Source organism: Paralichthys olivaceus, chromosome 11 (assembly GCF_024713975.1).
Source record: "Paralichthys olivaceus isolate ysfri-2021 chromosome 11, ASM2471397v2, whole genome shotgun sequence".
In the NCBI taxonomy this organism is placed as follows: Eukaryota; Metazoa; Chordata; class Actinopteri; order Pleuronectiformes; family Paralichthyidae; genus Paralichthys; species Paralichthys olivaceus.
The window spans coordinates 10,461,277-10,478,642 of NC_091103.1; the positions used below are offsets into that span (position 1 = coordinate 10,461,277).

The following is a 17,366-nucleotide window of genomic DNA, read 5'->3' on the forward strand; positions in this document are numbered from 1 at the left end:
AGTTTTATCTTGACATTTGCAATAACCTTCGAATTTTATGGACATTGTTACAAGGTTCAGTACAAAGATCCAATATTAATATCATGGCCGTACTTATGTACTCATCAGTACAGGGAAATGCAGAGTTAGTTTTGAAATAATTCCACTGCTTCATAAGTCTGGACCTTTACCCTCTTCACTTTCCTTTTATAGATGTAAACACTGCTTTAACTACTTTATTATAGCTTCTCTTTACAGATACAGTTTTATCCTCCTCACATCACCAGGTTGCTTTCAGACTTTATTGAGTGGTGGCTGCAGTTGCATCACAGAGTAGATGTATAATATTGAAGTTCTGTGGTCTCTGGTGCCCAAAGTTATACAGAATAACAGTCTTCCCCAAAAAATCGGAGTGGTTTTTTTAACTGTGGAACCTTTTAAATATATTAATATTTATTTAAAAGTATATTATCGCAGTAGGACATGCACGCTCTAAAGCACACCCCCATATTACACAAGCGAATTCTGTGACAGTGTTTCAATACAGCATGTGTGTGTCTATCAGGACCTGTACTGTACATTAACATTTCATATCCAGATCACTATTCACCATGTACGGCCCATTCAGTCTCTTTCAGCTGCTTCAAGCTGCCTGAATGAGCTTTAGCGTTGCCTCAGTCATCTCTTTCATCTAAACCTCAGTCAGTGCATACTTACTCAGCAGTATCAAATTCATATTTGGGACGTGGCTCTGATTTTCTCATTTACAGTTTACACAGCTCAGGATTTCTTAAATCGTAAAAAGCTTAAATTCCGTAGTTGAGCTTGACTGTAATCAACGGAGAGACTTGGAGTATATTTACACCTTTGTTTATGTTTACTGGCTTGATTTTATAATTAACTCCGCCAAGGAAGTTATGTTTCATTGTTGTTTGCCTGTGTTTTAGCAGAATTAATGCAAAAACCTCAGAGCTGATTTTCTTCAAACTTGGTGCAAGGATGGGACGTGGGACAAGGAAAAAACATTACATTACATTACATTTACTCATTTACTAATTGACTTGATCTAATAACTTAGTTTCGTAAATTATTTAATTGGATTTAGATTGAATCAAATGTCAAACCACAACACTGAAAGTGCAGGTTTACCTGACATTGGACATTGTGTCTGATTATCATTCATGTTTCTGGAGCTATGTCTTTGCTGTCTGCATCTGACACTAGTTATAAAAAGTTTGAGGACATTTGTCTTTTAATCACAGTTTGGTATTAAAGTGCTTTGTATGTTTGATGTTCTGACTTTGATTGGTGGCTTTGGTTTTGCAGGGACAGAGTCGGTGAGGAACAAAGGGAGGCGGAGGAGGCTGCACAGAGAGACCAGCAGAGCGTCCTCTTACTACCCTGAGATATTTACACACACACACACACACACACACACACACACACACACACTTGCATACAAATATAACATGTGTTGCAAGAGAGGAAAGCAGGCGCAATGAATGTAATTTAAATTGGGTCATCCTCGTGGTGTTTTTTTTCTTCTAGTGCAAATAAATGAAAATGTAATCCTTTGAAAAACATTGTCGTGATCTGATTCAAGGTTTTGTTTTGAGTTGGGTTTTATCACTCTGAATGTATGTTTCCATATTTTTTCCTGCACTATATTCACATTACTCATACAGTGCGTATTAAAAAACGCAGCTTTTAGATACTACGTGCCTGTTCATGGATTATCTGAAGGTACAAAACAAACAATAAAGACAGGCAGAGGATGAGTACAGGAGGGGAGGTGACAAAGTGATAACAAATAGCTCTGATTCTCAGCAGGAGTCTGTCTTGGTGGCTTTGATTTGGTGTCTCCACTGTGTGTGATGCTGTGTGAGATGTGGGAGCATTACGAGACAGACGTAGTCGGCTGTGGTGCCAATTTTAACTGCAGGGGTTAAGAAGAATTTTTCTCTGTTGGCACCAGTTCGGTCCTTAATAAGGTTAGAGTGGCACAGGATCAGGTCAGACTGCCCGCACAAGCACACACACACATACACACACACACACACACACACACACCTGCGGGAGCTTCCTGCAGGTGATAAATTATGTTTGTAAGAGAGGGTAAAAGTAACTGTGCCAATGGCCGCTGCTGCTATCTCTCCGTATGTGTGTGCAGGAGTTGAGGAAGATAAACACCAAGCACTGGAACTGGTTCATCATCTCTGTAGTGATTGTGTACACGCACAGTAGGTGTGCGTGAGTGTGTACATTTTGCATGTTATTTTCTCAGCTCTCCTGTTTTGCGTTACTCCCCACAGCCTGTCCTAACCTGTCATATCTGCCACTGTCCTCACCTGAGTTCACACCCCGCCACACGCTGTTTTATCTGCAGCAACGTGCATCACGTGGGGATCAAACAAGGACAAACACGTATACAGAGAAGAGTCACACCCGTGTTACACTCGAACACACGCAAACTCTCAGAAGCAACATGGATGTCTAAGAGGCCAGGATTGAATTTAAGATTAAGCTTAATTTGCGCACTGCAGACGGTTGTGTGTGTGAATATGCCTTTATGGGACCGTGCTCTTTACTTCAGTCACTGGAGGGATATAAGGGTATTTTATTTGTCCCGACGTTAATCGTTAGGAGCGGACAGCAAAAGCCCTGTAATCCAACAGCAATCACAGCAAGACTGATTGATAGCACAGGGACGGAGAGAGAGAGAGAGAGATAAAGAGAGAGAGGGGGAGAGACGGGCCAAGAGACCAAACGGTAGACGAGGAGAAAGAGAGGTGAAAAGGTAGATCTTTGTTATTGTGTCCTTCACTGAGTTTATCACTTACTGTTTAGGAGAGGAAAATAACACAGACATAAATCTGAAGGATATCGAACCACTAGGCTGGGTTTAAACAACTCTGAGATCTGTGCACTCCGTCTCTCCCTCTCATGTGCACGTGGACAAGGACAGGGGAAAGAAACGGAAAAAGAGAGCTGACCTTTGTTAGATATTGTGGTTGTGTGTGATGTTGTTGATGGGGTCAGAAAAGACAGTGAAACTGGAGGAGTTGACATTTAACTGAACAATTAACTGACCCTTTTCCAGAACCGCAGTTCAACTTTTTTTCTATCTGTGCAAATGTCTTTAAATCTGAAAAGTTAACTTTAGAAGAAAGTGTATAAGTTTCATTTTCAAACACATCACAGTCGATATTACTGGTAAATCTAATACAAGCATATGGTTTCTTTTCTTCCCTTGCCCTATCTCCCCAGGAGTCAGCTTGGATTTTTACCATATTACTTTGTTTTTCTTGGGATTTGGCATTTTCTGTGACTGCGAGTTGCACGGTGGTTACATTTTGTTCTGCCTCTGGCCCCGTGTCCACTTGTTTTCTCATGAAAAGCCATTCAATTTTCCTCACACAGAACGCTCCGAGAGGACTCACTTGTTCGCAGACTCTCATAAGTCGCCCACAGTGAGCCGCGAGGGACAGAGGCTGCATCCACGAAATAGGTAAAATAGAAGAAAGGACGCTTCTAATGTAGAAAGGGATTATATTCATCCATATTATTAAATTACTAGGCTTTTTGTGAACTCTCAAGGGAATCCTCTGTGGATATTTCACTGCAAATGTGTCATTCAATGTTTTTTATTTTTACCCTGTAACTGAAAAAAATGGATTATTAAAATACATGCTGTTTGTATCATACTCACCGGTTACACTGGGCTGGAGTTTTGGTTAAATATTGACAAGTCATTTGTCTGGAAATTCAAGTCAGTGTTGACTTTTTATTCAGTGATCATGATTTTGAATCATCTTTAGTAGTACAGTACTTTGTGTGCGTGGAATCACCGCAGAGTTTGGTAAATCAGAGATATCGCTGCCATTCATGACACTATTAAAGGGGAGTATTTGGTTGAGCATATTGATGTGGCAAAAACCAGATGTGAGGAGCATCATCATCATCATCATCATCATCATTATCACCACTACCATCTGACATCAGACACAGAGAAGCAGATTCAGCTATTGGATTAAAAAGGTTTGTCTGCAAAATGTCTTCAATAATGTATTATGGCCTGAGAGGGATGCAGTAAAAACTGAAAAGTATTGAAGCTGAGCCCTGGGCAGGGAACTATAGTAAACTTGTGCTGAAGCCCACATGTCAAAGGGAAGTGTGTTGTATTGAAGACTGAAACAGCATCTAAATGTACTGAAATATACGTTTACATGGTGTTACAAATTCCTGCTTTTTAAAGTTTTATTTTTGCCTACTGGACATGCCCAAATGAAAACGATCACAGAAGATCTAAAGGTCAAAATGCTTGTATTGTACACAACCAAACTTCCATCAGTTCAGGTGTAACTCAGAAAAGTATTTTTGCATCCTCTTCTGAATAAAACACACTCAAGTCATTCAAGAAATTTATAAATCACCACATCTCCTCTAGATTTAGTCAGAAGTACTTTCTCCAGACCTGACCTTATCAGAGTTAGAGACTCTTTGGTTTGTTACTTTATTTTAGTTTAAAACTTTAAAAACTTTATATAATATTTAATTTGTTTTGCTTGTGTAATATTTTTGACCCAAGCATTTGCCAGGGACTGCTCGATGTAATTGTTGTGCACATGACAAATAAAGTCTTGAATCTTGAATCTTAAATCCTGAAGGGGGTGTCGTACCTTTACACAGCCAATCAACAGTGGCTCTGAAGTGGCCAACCCCCCCTCACCTGCTCTCATTGGACAGTGCAATCATCTGTCTCCAGGTGAGCGTAATTAACAAAGGTATGAACCAATGAGAGCTCATTCTGCACCTGCTTGACACTCCTGATTGGGTTTCTTGCTAAGGTGCGCTCCCTGTCTCCACCTGAGCCTCCTGGGGTGGGAACTATGCAGGAAGGCTTGCAGTTTGGGAGCAGGAAGTGAGAGTAAACAAGCGTACCCAAACCCAGACAGGCAGGAGGAGAGGAGGAGAGGCGATGGCGGACACGTGGAGGATGGAGTTGCTTGACTGTGCGTAATGGACGTCACACGACAGAATCAACAACGTGGAGAACTTACAAGAGACATACTTGTGGACTAAAGGGACATGGATAATCAAGGACTGGACAGACTGTTGCCTCACCACCAAGGTAAAGGTAGGAGTTCTCCACTCTTCTGCAACTTGCTGCTTCATGATGCTGGTGCATGTGAATGAGTTGTTACCTTTGCACTGATCAGTACAATGAAGTGAATGGATGAACTGTGTCTAATCTACTGACCTGTTGCATGAACATGTTGACTTTGAAGAGCTCACACGTTTGTGCAGTGTTTAGTTTGTTCAGTCTGGACTAATGTAAAAAACATGGTAGCCTCCACAGAGAAGACCCCCTCGATGTAAATATAAAGTATTTAAATATAAAAGGTGGGGTGACAAAAACTACAATTCATTCAATTTAGATGAAATGAACTCGTGAAAACATCATGAGGATTATTCCACATTCAATTTCTGCCAAAAGTTCCCTTTCACCTAAATCTTACCTCTTACTCACTGGACCTTTAAGATGGAGAAACATGTTGAAATCATGATAATATGCCATAAAATAGTCTCATGTATTATTACGATGTCAGTGCGTCTCTCACTCCTAGTTAATGTTCATGTGGATGTCAGAATTTTCCGGCCTCTTACTTTAAAAAGTGCAATGGAAGGCCACTCAAAGTCTCAGTTCCCACTTGAAAACTCTGGGAAAATGTATCAAATTACATATAATTTAGCTGACATCCAGTAAGTGCATTCAACCATGAGGGTACAAACCCAGAACAACATGAATCATGTACATTAGCTTAAAAATTCAAAAAAACATCCCGACTTCTCAAAGAGAATTTGTCTGACGCCACACAACAATGGTGGCGCTAATGGAGCCGGAGATACTGTGGCGCCGAGTTCCGTCTGCCCTCTGTTGTACTCTTGTTTCCTCGTTTGTGAGATTGAGTGACAGTGCGTGTGCAGGGGTTCTCTGCCTCTTATGTATTGGAATTTGTTTTTCCAAGTACAAAAGTGCTGTAAAGATAAAATGGAAACGGCGTCTGTTGTCTCATGCATCGTTTCCCTCTTCTGCTTTGTTTCTGTGTGCACGGAGGCTGCACTAGTCAGTTGAATTGTATCATCACAGGCCAAATAAACATCAGCTTCTCCCGGTCAGCCATGTTTGTTTACATTTGACGTCGTGCCATCGCTGTGCATTGGAACGCTTGGAAGTCGGAACTCGTAAATTACGAATATCCAACATCCGAGTTGTCTGGAACGCAGTATAACAACTCTCCATTAGTGAAGCATGACACCATCAGTCAACCCAGTCAGGTACAACATGGGTTTTACCTGCACCCACCAGCTCCATCGCTGTATGAATGACTGGCTCCTTTCCCTTCTATGGTTGTGAGGCTGCAGGTATTTGCTGTGGATGTATATCATCTAATCATTTCCCATGTTTCTCTATTGGAGCCGTGCTGCCTCATTACAGGAGAGGGCTGTCAGTGTGAAACATAAAAAGCCTCTTAGCTGCTTAGTGTGTGTGGGGCTGCTGCAGCTCTGTCTACCCTATTATCCACCCAGCCTGTGAATAGAGGGAGCAGCAAAGCGGAACACAGGTGTGGGATGACTTTGCAGGCAAGTATAGCGAGAGGTAATAATGTGAAGTCTTGTTTGTGCATGTATGAACAGCACAAATGTGGCTATAAAAAATACGCCGAAGAAACAAGCTCAATTATTTTAAAGGACAGACTGGTAGATGCACGATTAGCGTCAAGCTACATGGTTTTATTGCCCTAGAAACTGAATGATTCTCTCACAAACACGAATCCCTGTTTTCGTGGACAAATTGTATTATTATGTCTCCGTGACCACATCCCTGCAACGTCCCCTCGTGTTGCAACCTACCCAGCTTTAAAGCAACACACCCTCAAATAGCAGCTTCAAAATTAGTGTGACTGGGAAAAGAGAGCCTGGTGCCGCTCCTCACCCTGAACGCCTATTCTTAGCTGTTTTCAGACATGAACTCTGGAAAATGTCTGGATAATTGGATCCACGCGTTCTCTGGAGTTTGTTTTTCAGATATGAACAACACAGTAGGAGATTGTCCGAGTCAGACGCGTTCACAATAGGAAAGAGCGTTCAAGTGAGGGGGGGGGTCTGGGTAGATTATGAAGAAAAAAGGACATGTCCTATAAATACCACTGTGGAAATGATGTGTTTGTGTTCAGAGCACATTGACACCGGTGTCAGTTGTTATCATCCAAAGCTCTCGAATGTTGATATCTTTCCAAGTCGACGTCTTCTTTGGTGTTTTATGACACCTCTTCATCATCCTGACAAATTTGTGTAGCCTTTTTTTTTCTTCTTTTCAGTTCTGCCTCCACCGAGGGGCTGTCCTGCAGTAGAACTGAAACCACTCAATAAATGTAGTTTGGTGAGGTTTATTATAGTGTAATTTTTTACTTCAATTTGTCAGCATCGTTTTGTGCTTTTTCTTTTTTTCTTTATAGAAATAAATGGCACGGGAACTGTTTTAAAGAAAAAAAATAACGATAGACAAACCACGTTACGATTTCTGTGAGAAGTGCGTTACTGACTTAAAAGTTATTAAAAACCAGCGTTTATCTCAGATATTCAGCGAGAACATTGTTTCACAGAGTTTGGTGAATCTGTTAAAGCAGCAGTTCGGCTGTTTTAAGCCAAAGATCATGAGGAACATTCACACAGTTTTTACTCCCCATAGAAACCACTGAATTGCTCGGAGACACCATGTGTGGCTGCAGAGGGCGCTGTTGCTCACTAATAGTTACATATTTTCACACTGTAGATATTCCGTTTACATTGTATATATAACTTTTTATTCCATTTGTATTTTTAGAAGTATTGCATGCTACGTATTGTTACTTTACTGTAACATTGCAAATGTCCCCACTGTGGGACTAATAAAGGATTATCTTATCTCAGCTTAATTTAGCTTAAGTTTATCGTGGCTCCATATGAGATTCAAGGTCATCACCACGTCTGTCCTTAGATGACCCCATACACTGGTGACGGAAGTACGGCGTGCCCTGAACGTTCAGGCGGAGATAGTTAAAATGGAGGGGAGGAGAAAGGAAGATGCAGTGAGGAAATATAAAGAGCGGAGAGGTTGAGGAGGTGGAGGATTGAAATTAAAGGAAGGTGAATGGTGGACATGAAAGGAATGGGGCGGCACCAGGAGGTAGAACTCTATCTACTTTGATAAAGAAAAGTTCATATATTCTCCCTGCCTCTCTTTACATGTCTACTCTTCTCTCCCTCCCTCTCTGTCTCTGTTCCTTACCTCTTCTTCTTATTCCATCACTTCTCCATCAACCTTTTCTTCCTCCCACCTTGTCTTTTTTCTTTCACCTTCACACTCTTTTCCCTCTCCTTAATTCTCTCTCTCCTCTCCCTCATTTCTCCTTCACTCACATCTCCGTCCATTCACGTCCTTTCATGTTTCCTGCTCTCCGTTCCCTTTTCCTTTTAATCCCTCCATTTGTCCCCCCTCTCCCTCATGTTTGGTGGCAGGTCCCAGCGCCCCAGCTGAGCCACAGAGACCCGCTGGTAAATCAATACATCACTGTAATTGATTCTGTCGGGGGCTCAAAGTGTTTAATGAGAACCAACCAAGACCACCCTCCTCCTCCACCTCCTCTTCCTCCTCCTCTTTGCACGTGGGATTTGGCGGTCCAGTTTAATGGTTAATGGAGCGGAGGCATCCATGTGCAGCAGAGTGCTGCAGGTGGTGGATGAGGGAAAGGGGCAGCTGAGGCAGGTGAGGGTCTCTGGGGGGGAAAGGACGGCAAGTTCGGGGCGTTGTGTTTTATCGGAGCAGCTCCCAAGGTGATGGGTCGGACCAACCGGGTAATGAGGACAGGTGAAGGCTGGACGTAAAATGTCTGGTCTTGGGAGAAAAGTGCCAGACAGGAAGTAAGATTGTGTGTGTGGCTGTGTGTGTAGACTTATTATCCACTTTTAGTCACTCTTACTTTTGGGAACCAGCTTTGGGAAGCTGTTGCAGCTTGATTAATTGCGTCTCGGCAGGAATTACAGGAGGAGTGAACTGGCAGAGCCAAAGTGGAAAGAGTTGCATTAAAGACAGAAGGTAAATGGACGGAAAGAGCACAAATGGCTGAAGAGCAAAGGAGAGTGGAGGGTGATGGAGAAGTGTTTGTGAGCCTCGGCTTGTTTTATCGTGTGTGTACGTCTGTGGTTTGGATGGGAGAACTCTATTGACAGTGAATGATAAATATCAGTAGCCTGTAAGACACTAATGAATAACACGGGAATATATCGGCTCATCGTTTGCTTCCCTCCTGTCTCATCCACACTTCACACCTCTCCTCTCCTCTTCTATCTTTCTCTCTGTTCCTTCTTTAATGAGAAACACCTGTTAGAGCTCCTGTCCCTTGTTAGCCCTCCCTCATCAGCTTTCTCATCCCTCTCCTCTGGTGTGTGTGTGTGTGTGTGTGTGTGTGTGTGTGTGTGTGTGTGTGTGTGTGTGTGTGTGTGTGTGTGTGTGTGTGTGTGTGTGTGTGTGTGTGTGTGTGTGTGTGTGTGTGTGTGTGTGTGTGTGTGTGTGTTACAGAAGGTGAGGTGTTGGTTTGTCAAATTGTTAGTTGAAAATTGTGTAAGTGCAGAATGAGGGAGGTGGTTGTTCTGTCAGAAATTATCCTCCAGTGCCTTCTTTAGTATTTTTGCTTAATTTGAATTAAATTCTTGGAGGATCTTTATATATAATTTTTTCATGTCTTTATTGAAGAGCGTGGTCCTCTGAGAGCAGGATTTATTAGCTTCACGATCAGTTTTTGTGACGATTTCACTCCAAACCCTGCACCTGCACACAAATAGCCCCTGATCTTGCCAAGATTTTCTCTGCTTGTGCTCAAATGATATGCTTATACTCATATTTTGTTGCTCTGACAGACTTCTTGTGGTCCAGCTTCAGCTCTTCTCGCGCTAACGCTGTGTACGTCAGATTTCACCTTTTCTGGGGGATTTTTCCCCAACCAATAGAACGCCCGGTGTGGTGTTGACAAACCTATACTGCAGCCAATCACCATATGTCTTCACTTTAATGGAGCTGATGTCTTTATATACAGAATATGCTATGGAAGATTTGGAGCCACTTAAAGACTCGTTTTACAGAAATAAGTAGCTGAAGTAATGTAAATGAGGAATTCAACTAATTACTTTAATTAGTGAGGAATCAGGAAAATTATGTAATGACTTTTTCAGTGAGTAATATCTTGGGTACTTTTTTCAAGTAACACTCCCGACACTGAATTAATGCATGAAAGTGTATTTCATTATGAAACAGAGGGATGAGTGACTGATACTCTGAGTATTATGTTCCATTTACACAGATAGGGATCCTGCTCCTAAGCCAATGGGGTTCATTAACTTCCTCATGGTGATGATGATGGATGTTGGCTTATATAACACATGAACAAATGAAGCAGCATTATACCAAACTGGATCTCTTCTGTTTCTTCATGTCTTCCAATAAGCTGCTGCTCTATATTTCTACTTCTCTCTATTTTCATGCCTGTATTCATTTAGCGCCTTTGTCCGTCTCACATCCTTCCTTTTTACTGTCTCTCTCATTATCCATGTCTTGTTCTTTTTTTTCTTTTTTTTTTCTTCTCATTGCTCCTGGTCTCTGACTCTCACTTTTCTGTCCCTGTCCTCACCCACACATGGACATACCTCGTCTCTGTCCTAATAAAAATATGTATATATGTGTTATTCCAGCAAAGAGGTGATGAATGGCTTGTTTGTTTTTCTGTGTGACTCTATCCATTCCCCTCGTCCTAATTAAAGATATTTCTGCTGATGTAGCTCGGCCCCACCCATGTAGTGCTGTTTATACAGCTGAATCTTACAGTACAGCTCTTGCTGAAGCCTGTAAAGCTGAAGCTCTACTGTAGTTTGATGAATGTCTCTTAACTTATTCTTTGATGGGGAATGGATGATTATTTTTCTGAGGTGTGGACAAGCTTGGAATGCTAACAAAGCCTCCTGTGTGTGCATAAAAATGCAAGCGTTTGCTATACTTGTGTATGAATTCTCTTTGTTGTTCTAATTATGTTTCCCAGAAATGCTTGAAATCTCTTTAGATAGTTTAGGCGATGATTCTTTACTGCTTCACATGGATTTTGGGGAACTTTAAGAAACGTATTAGAAATTGAAACAGTTGACCAATGTGTCACACATGGGAGTAACTCCAAAGCCACTAATAAAGGATCCCATACTGTAGAAAGTGGGTTTCTTATGTGTTTTTATGCCACTGTGGCAACCACAGCCAGTGGTCAGATCATTATGTTTTCATCCAACACATCTAAGCCACAAAGAAACCTATTTCTGAAGGTCACACTTCACATTCAAAAGTAAAAACGTGACATACTTTATATGCAAAGGTGTCACTGCTACAGGACTGTTCAGAACTTGTATTACTGACACATCATGAGAACTTTCATCTTCTAAGGCAGAACAGTGTTCGGTTTGGCTATTTAACACATGGTCAGCTTTGCAACTTGTGGTAAAAGTTGCAACGCGGACCTCGACTGCAATGAATGCAACCTGAGTCACCCAACAAGTTGTTATGTTACAGATCAGGTCAACAACCATCAACCCGACTGGTTTTGTTAGAAGACATCTGCTCGCACTGGGGCCAGTTAACAGGACTGTTCGTTTATTTTTACCAATTCAAATTAAAGCGTATAAGGTTGAGCCTGTCACTATATAGCCTTCTTTTCTTGTTCTGTATTCTATAAGGCTGTGTGTGTGTGGACTACAAACTTGCTTCCTCACTATGTGGAGATGGAGCTCCAACAAGAGGATAAGCCACTTGATGGCTTTGTCTCCATAGCAGCCGCAGAGAAAGCATATTTCTGCTTTAATGTCCCCATGTGTTCAGCACTTGCCTTAACGTCACTGTCAGTGTCTTGTCTGTAGTCCCTGTCAATCCCATTGACTGCTCCTTCCTCTCCATCTGCCATATTCCACTCTTGCGGTCCCAGATGCCCTATCACCCACCTCTGTGGCACAATCAATGGCGAATTTAAATGTTCTAATTGTGTATTGTTTGAAGAAAACATGCAAACTCCTCACAGAGGAAACAAAAGACAGTAATGCAGCTGTGTGTTAAACACGACACCATGTTTCTAGCTCCCTGACTGAATTCTAGTTAAACATAAAGAGACTGTTTGTGTTCCACTCTGTGAAAGCATGCTTACAAGCTTCTGTGTAGGACACAGAGAGTATCTACAACTGTGCAGCGTGTTAACGCTATAGACGCACTTAAGGCCAAGCGTTCATCAAGGGAACTTTCCTTGTCGCTGTCATTAAAGCTCCATATAAAAGCTTAAGCTGTTTTTTTATCCTTCTAAGGAAGAAAGGGAGAATGTCAGCACATAATTAAGTTAGATGAAAGCAGGGGAATTAGAGGCTTCTTCCACTTTAAACACAAACGACTTAATCAGAACCTTGAGCTCAATGAGCGACAGACGGCTATGATCATAGGGAGGATAAACATCCCTCTCCTTGCCGCCATCCTTTTTGCTGTCTCACTTTTCTTCGTGCCGTTATTCTCTCTCTAACCCGCTGTACATGTCTTTCTCTCCACCTCTCTGGGTCTTCTTTTCTCTCACCCTCTTTGTCTAACCCTCATCATTATGTTTGTACAGCCTGTGAACATCATCTCTTATTCATTCAGATTTATGCACAAGCATCTCTTCCACCTACATTCTTCCCTCTCGCGCCACTGATTCATGGTCCTATTTCCACATCTTTAACTGCATTTTAAATTTCACCTCTCACTCACATCACTTTCTACCTCACCTGACTTGCCCCCTTATGCTCCCTCTCAGGTCCTTGAATGCATCACACACAGCTCCTCAGCATACTAAGTTTCAAGCTGGGCACTGATGCACAAGCTCTCATTGATTCGGAATATGAAATCTATCATAACTGACATTGATCGGTTTCATGATGTGCGCCCCCAGAGAACGGCAGCACTGCTAACGTTAGCCACACTCGAAACCAATACGACATTGTTTACCCCAGCGGCTCCTGCTAATAACCTGTTGAAGCACACCTTAGGCTGCTATTGTTGCAGGTATAGGTGTAACTGCGTATGTCAGGGTCTTTTTTTCTGTGCTGAGTTCTAGATTAAAAACTGGTTCAACAGTCAGGCTAGATTTCCCCCCTGTCTCCAGTCTGAAAGTATTGGAGAAGGGAATTCTATACCCACAAACATTAGAGACTCAGGAAGCTTTGCAGTATTTAAAACCAGATTCAACTCTCGCAAAAATCATCACAAAACTGTCTCCTACAATGACAGTGTTGTATTTACTGGACTTTTATGTATTGGGGAGCCATTTTGTAATGTAAAGTTCACATTGATCATTGTATTGTGCTTTCTTTATAGTGTTGTTTTTGTTGTTATAATACATTCTGGTCACTTTCACAATTTGACATTGTCTCTGTAAAATCTAGAATCTTAGCTTAAATGGAGTAAAGTTAGGAAAAATACAAATGTAATTGCAATTGGATAAAAAAAAAAAGAGAATAAATATAGAACTAAAAAATGATTATTTTTTAGATTGTAATATAATTTAGATTTAATTGTGGAATTCCTCTGCACGAAATGTTTATTTTAATAAATATTTAGATTTTGAAATCAAATTCCTTTATTTGTTAATTTCATATTTTCAGATTCAATTTTCAAATCACGTTTTCAGGTGTGGTCTGGATTTGGTGTTGGGGGGAATGGCATAAACTGAGTGGAGTTTTTTCAGTTTGAAAACATTTTCAGGTGCGATACATTTTTTTCTAATGAACCAAACAATCGGCAGTGATTGGGCTCCATAAGCTAAAAGACCATTGGCTGTCCATGTTTACCATACACATGAGAGTTTTATCGAACTTCTCATTTAACTGTCGTCAAAACAGTGAATAAGCAACGTTGAACTATTGCATCTAAACAAATTAAAAGTGACAGAAGTTTGTATTTTCTTTTTTCTTTGACTGATTTCTTCCTTTTCTAGTTCCCCCTGTGATTCCAAGTATTAGATCAAGGCTGTGTATTGATTATGAGCTTTTGCCTCGGTATAACAGTCACACATGACTGCATCATACAGCCTTTTCCCAATGCTTATTAAAGTAAACTTCACACACAGCAGACTTTTACGCCGTCAGTGTCCTGGATATATATGTCCCTAGAAACACTGGTTGCGTCCAATTTAGACCACAATAGCATGAGAGGTGAGAAATAGAAATTCCAGGGTTAATGCTATTCACCTACTTGCAGTCCTCAGGTGGGTATGAGGAGGAGAGAGTGGGCTACATGTGAGGGATGGAGGGAGGAGGATGAAGAGGGAGTTGTAGAGATGAGGAACAGAGAATGCTTCTGTAGGATGAGAGAAAGATGCAGCTATCAGAGTGAAAGGACTGTTTTCAAGAAATTTATTTTTATATTTCCATTTGTTTGCAATGGGAGTTGACTCCCTTACAGCTTGTTTCTCTGATTACATCCCCAAGTAAGGCAGAGTGTGTGTTTGTGAGTGTGAGCGTGGGGAGTACGTGGAAGTGATGACACACAAAGGGGGGAAAAAACGCCACACATGAACTACAGAGAGGAAGCGGGAGATGGCTGTGTTCGAGTTGAACCCGCATGATGAAAGCCCACAGGTGCAGTTGTCCCGCTGACTCCTCCACAGCACACTGGAGCAGCACACATGTTTCCCCGTGTGCAAGAACATATCAGTGTGTGTTTGTGTGCATGCTTTGTTTCTCTGTGAATGTGTGTTTTTGTACGAGAGCCTGTTTGCCCACCAACTTCACTTCAGACCGGAGGGAAGCCATGAGACTTCTAATTAGCGGCACAGAGGAAAGCAGCCCCAGCGGCCAATCAAATCTGCTTTTGAAACCGGCTCCCCCTGAGACGCCATGGAAACGGGGCGACTGAGTAACCAAGGTGATGAGATATGATGTCATCTATTTAGGGGTGCATATTAGTGTCATTTTTATTGATGAGATGAAAGAGAGATTTCCATTTATTTGTCCGTTCAGATGCAAATGTGTCGCTCAGTGTCTCTGACAGTTGGCAGCACCTCTCGTCCCTGCAGCCTTCTCATTTACTGTTTTCATGTGGGGAAAAGTTGAGGAAGGAGCTTCCAGAGAGAGGTTCATTCAGAGTGCATGTTCCAGATGAATTTTTTTTTTTTTCCAGACATGTTTTTACTCATGCAGCTTATATAGCAGGTGTGTGTGAATTCGATGTAAATTCAAACACACTCCACACTGCTCCTGTAGTGGTTGCAGGTGCCACATAAGAAAACTATGCAACAACTGGATCTGATAGACTTAACCAACCCGTAAACAAAGACTTTATTAGCAAGCTGACAAAGCAGATTAATATCAGTTTCTCCTTTAATACTTCCAAACTTATGTATCTTATCCTTTCTGTAAAGCTGCAGGATTTTGAAAGTAGAGGAAAGAGAGAGAAAGAGACTGGGCAGTATTTGTTTTCACTTCCAGAACCCTCCCTCAAAAACTGTCTAAAGTCCCACCCCAGCACAGGACCAACCATTGTAACCGTGGCAGATATATTCTAATTTATCCTGCCACAGTTTCATAATGAACCAAACATTTTTACACTGGTGTTTTTATCCATCGCTGCCTTCCATAGCTGCGTACCGTGCTATTTGCGGCATGCTCCACTATCGTCCATAAAGTCATTACCTTCCACGCAGACAGTCAGACCTCATAGTTTCAACCACAGTTGTGCACGTAGTTAAGTGTGAGCTCAGACTTGCATAAATATCAGGTCAAACATCAAACCGCTGACACGACTGCCTTAGCACTTAACAACTTTGAAGTAAAATGGCGCTAACCAATAAACTTGTCATCAGAAACAAGCTAACTTTACCCTGACTACAGTAATATGATAGAGCTGGGGACGAGTGGTGGGCATGAGCAGTGTGTTGACACAGACACTCCCTCTAGCTCTGATTGGTGTAACGGGAGCTAGGTGGAGCCAGAGAATTTGTTTTTTTCTGACATTACCTGCCACACATACTACTGTCAGATCATAGTGACAGTTTGAGCAAATATGATCTCCACTGCAAATGTAAACGAGTGATGACAGCATCAACAGTACTACAACAGTGCCTTGCTTGTGTGTTTCCTTATACACTGAGTAAAACAAACAGTCTGTTGGTAATAGGATTCTTGTCTCTAATATACCAGGAGTTGAATTGCACAACCAATTTAGAGCGGGAAGAGATATAGTGTTACATCTGCCTCATAGGGATGATTATACAATACAAGGCAAAGAAATATTGGAGTGATGGAAACATGGTGATATTCTGAGAATGAGTGTGGACAAGCAAAGAAAAACAAAGACGGCAAGATAACACTGCAGTGAAATAGACTGATGTACGCCATCACTCTTCATTTTAACATTGATTGGTGTGGTTGTGTGTGTTTTTATGCTCATGCATGTGTCTCAATGTGTGTGAGCGTTTGCATTAACATGCGAGGAGTCAGGAGGATAGATCATCTCTAGACACAGGATTAGTGTTCGATTTGCCCTCTATCTATTATTCATCTGCACATCCATCTGTCCCTGAACCACAATTACAAAGGTCAACCTGCCCTCATACGTACTGTACAACACACATATACACACACACACACACACACACACACACACAATGACAGTCATCAATAAGTATTAATGCATTCCTGTACATTGTGTCCTAGAAGGCCATTTACCAGGCAGATGTACAATATTGGAGTGGCAGTGAATCCTGACCTCTTTAATTAGCTGGATGCTGCACAGGTCTGGGTTCAAGTAGCTTAAACGCTATCGAGGCAATTCAAGTAGCATCGGTTTCACTTCAGCAAAGTACCTGGGACAGGTGGGCTCTTATATGTGATGTTCTGATGCCTCATGGGTTATCTGAGGTCTTTAAGAAATATTCTGACATTATGGGAAAATAGGCTTTTCCCCCTTCTTGCAGAAAGTTAGACGAGGAGATCAATACCAGTCATATCTACAGCATGTAACTCCCTGTAATATTACTGTCCTTTTAACGGTGCTAGGTATCGATCTCCTCGACTAAAGTAATCGTGGTCGGATTATTCCACGAGGTTTACCTTATTTGTTCTAGCCTCCTCCGGTTTGAGATGTATGGAGGCTACAGTGGAAATAATTAAGACAAGCTCTGATCGCATTTTAAGAATAAATTCAAGAGGCTCATCCACCTACTCAGCACGGAGACTTATTGAGAGAGAGAGAGAGAGAGAGAGAGAGAAAGAGAGAGAGAAATCCATGGTGTTTCACG

At 41.6% G+C, this 17,366-nt stretch overlaps 1 protein-coding gene across 2 annotated transcripts in view; it reads left to right on the top strand.

Annotated features, from left to right (window-relative positions):
• The window catches only part of zbbx (zinc finger, B-box domain containing), a 318,314-nt gene that overhangs the window by 52,532 nt on the left and 248,416 nt on the right, over positions 1–17,366 (top strand). Inside the window, exons 21-23 of one of the 2 annotated variants that reach the window (XR_011244525.1) lie at positions 1,306–3,487; positions 4,647–4,744; positions 4,827–5,116. Coding sequence is in view for 1 of the 2 variants with exons in the window: in XM_020094882.2 (XP_019950441.2) it covers positions 1,306–1,384 (79 nt within the window). In the remaining variant the exon portion in view is untranslated. Of the gene's footprint in view, positions 1–1,305; positions 4,576–4,646; positions 4,745–4,826; positions 5,117–17,366 lie in introns of those variants that run through there. The other variant, XM_020094882.2, reaches the window with a different exon arrangement.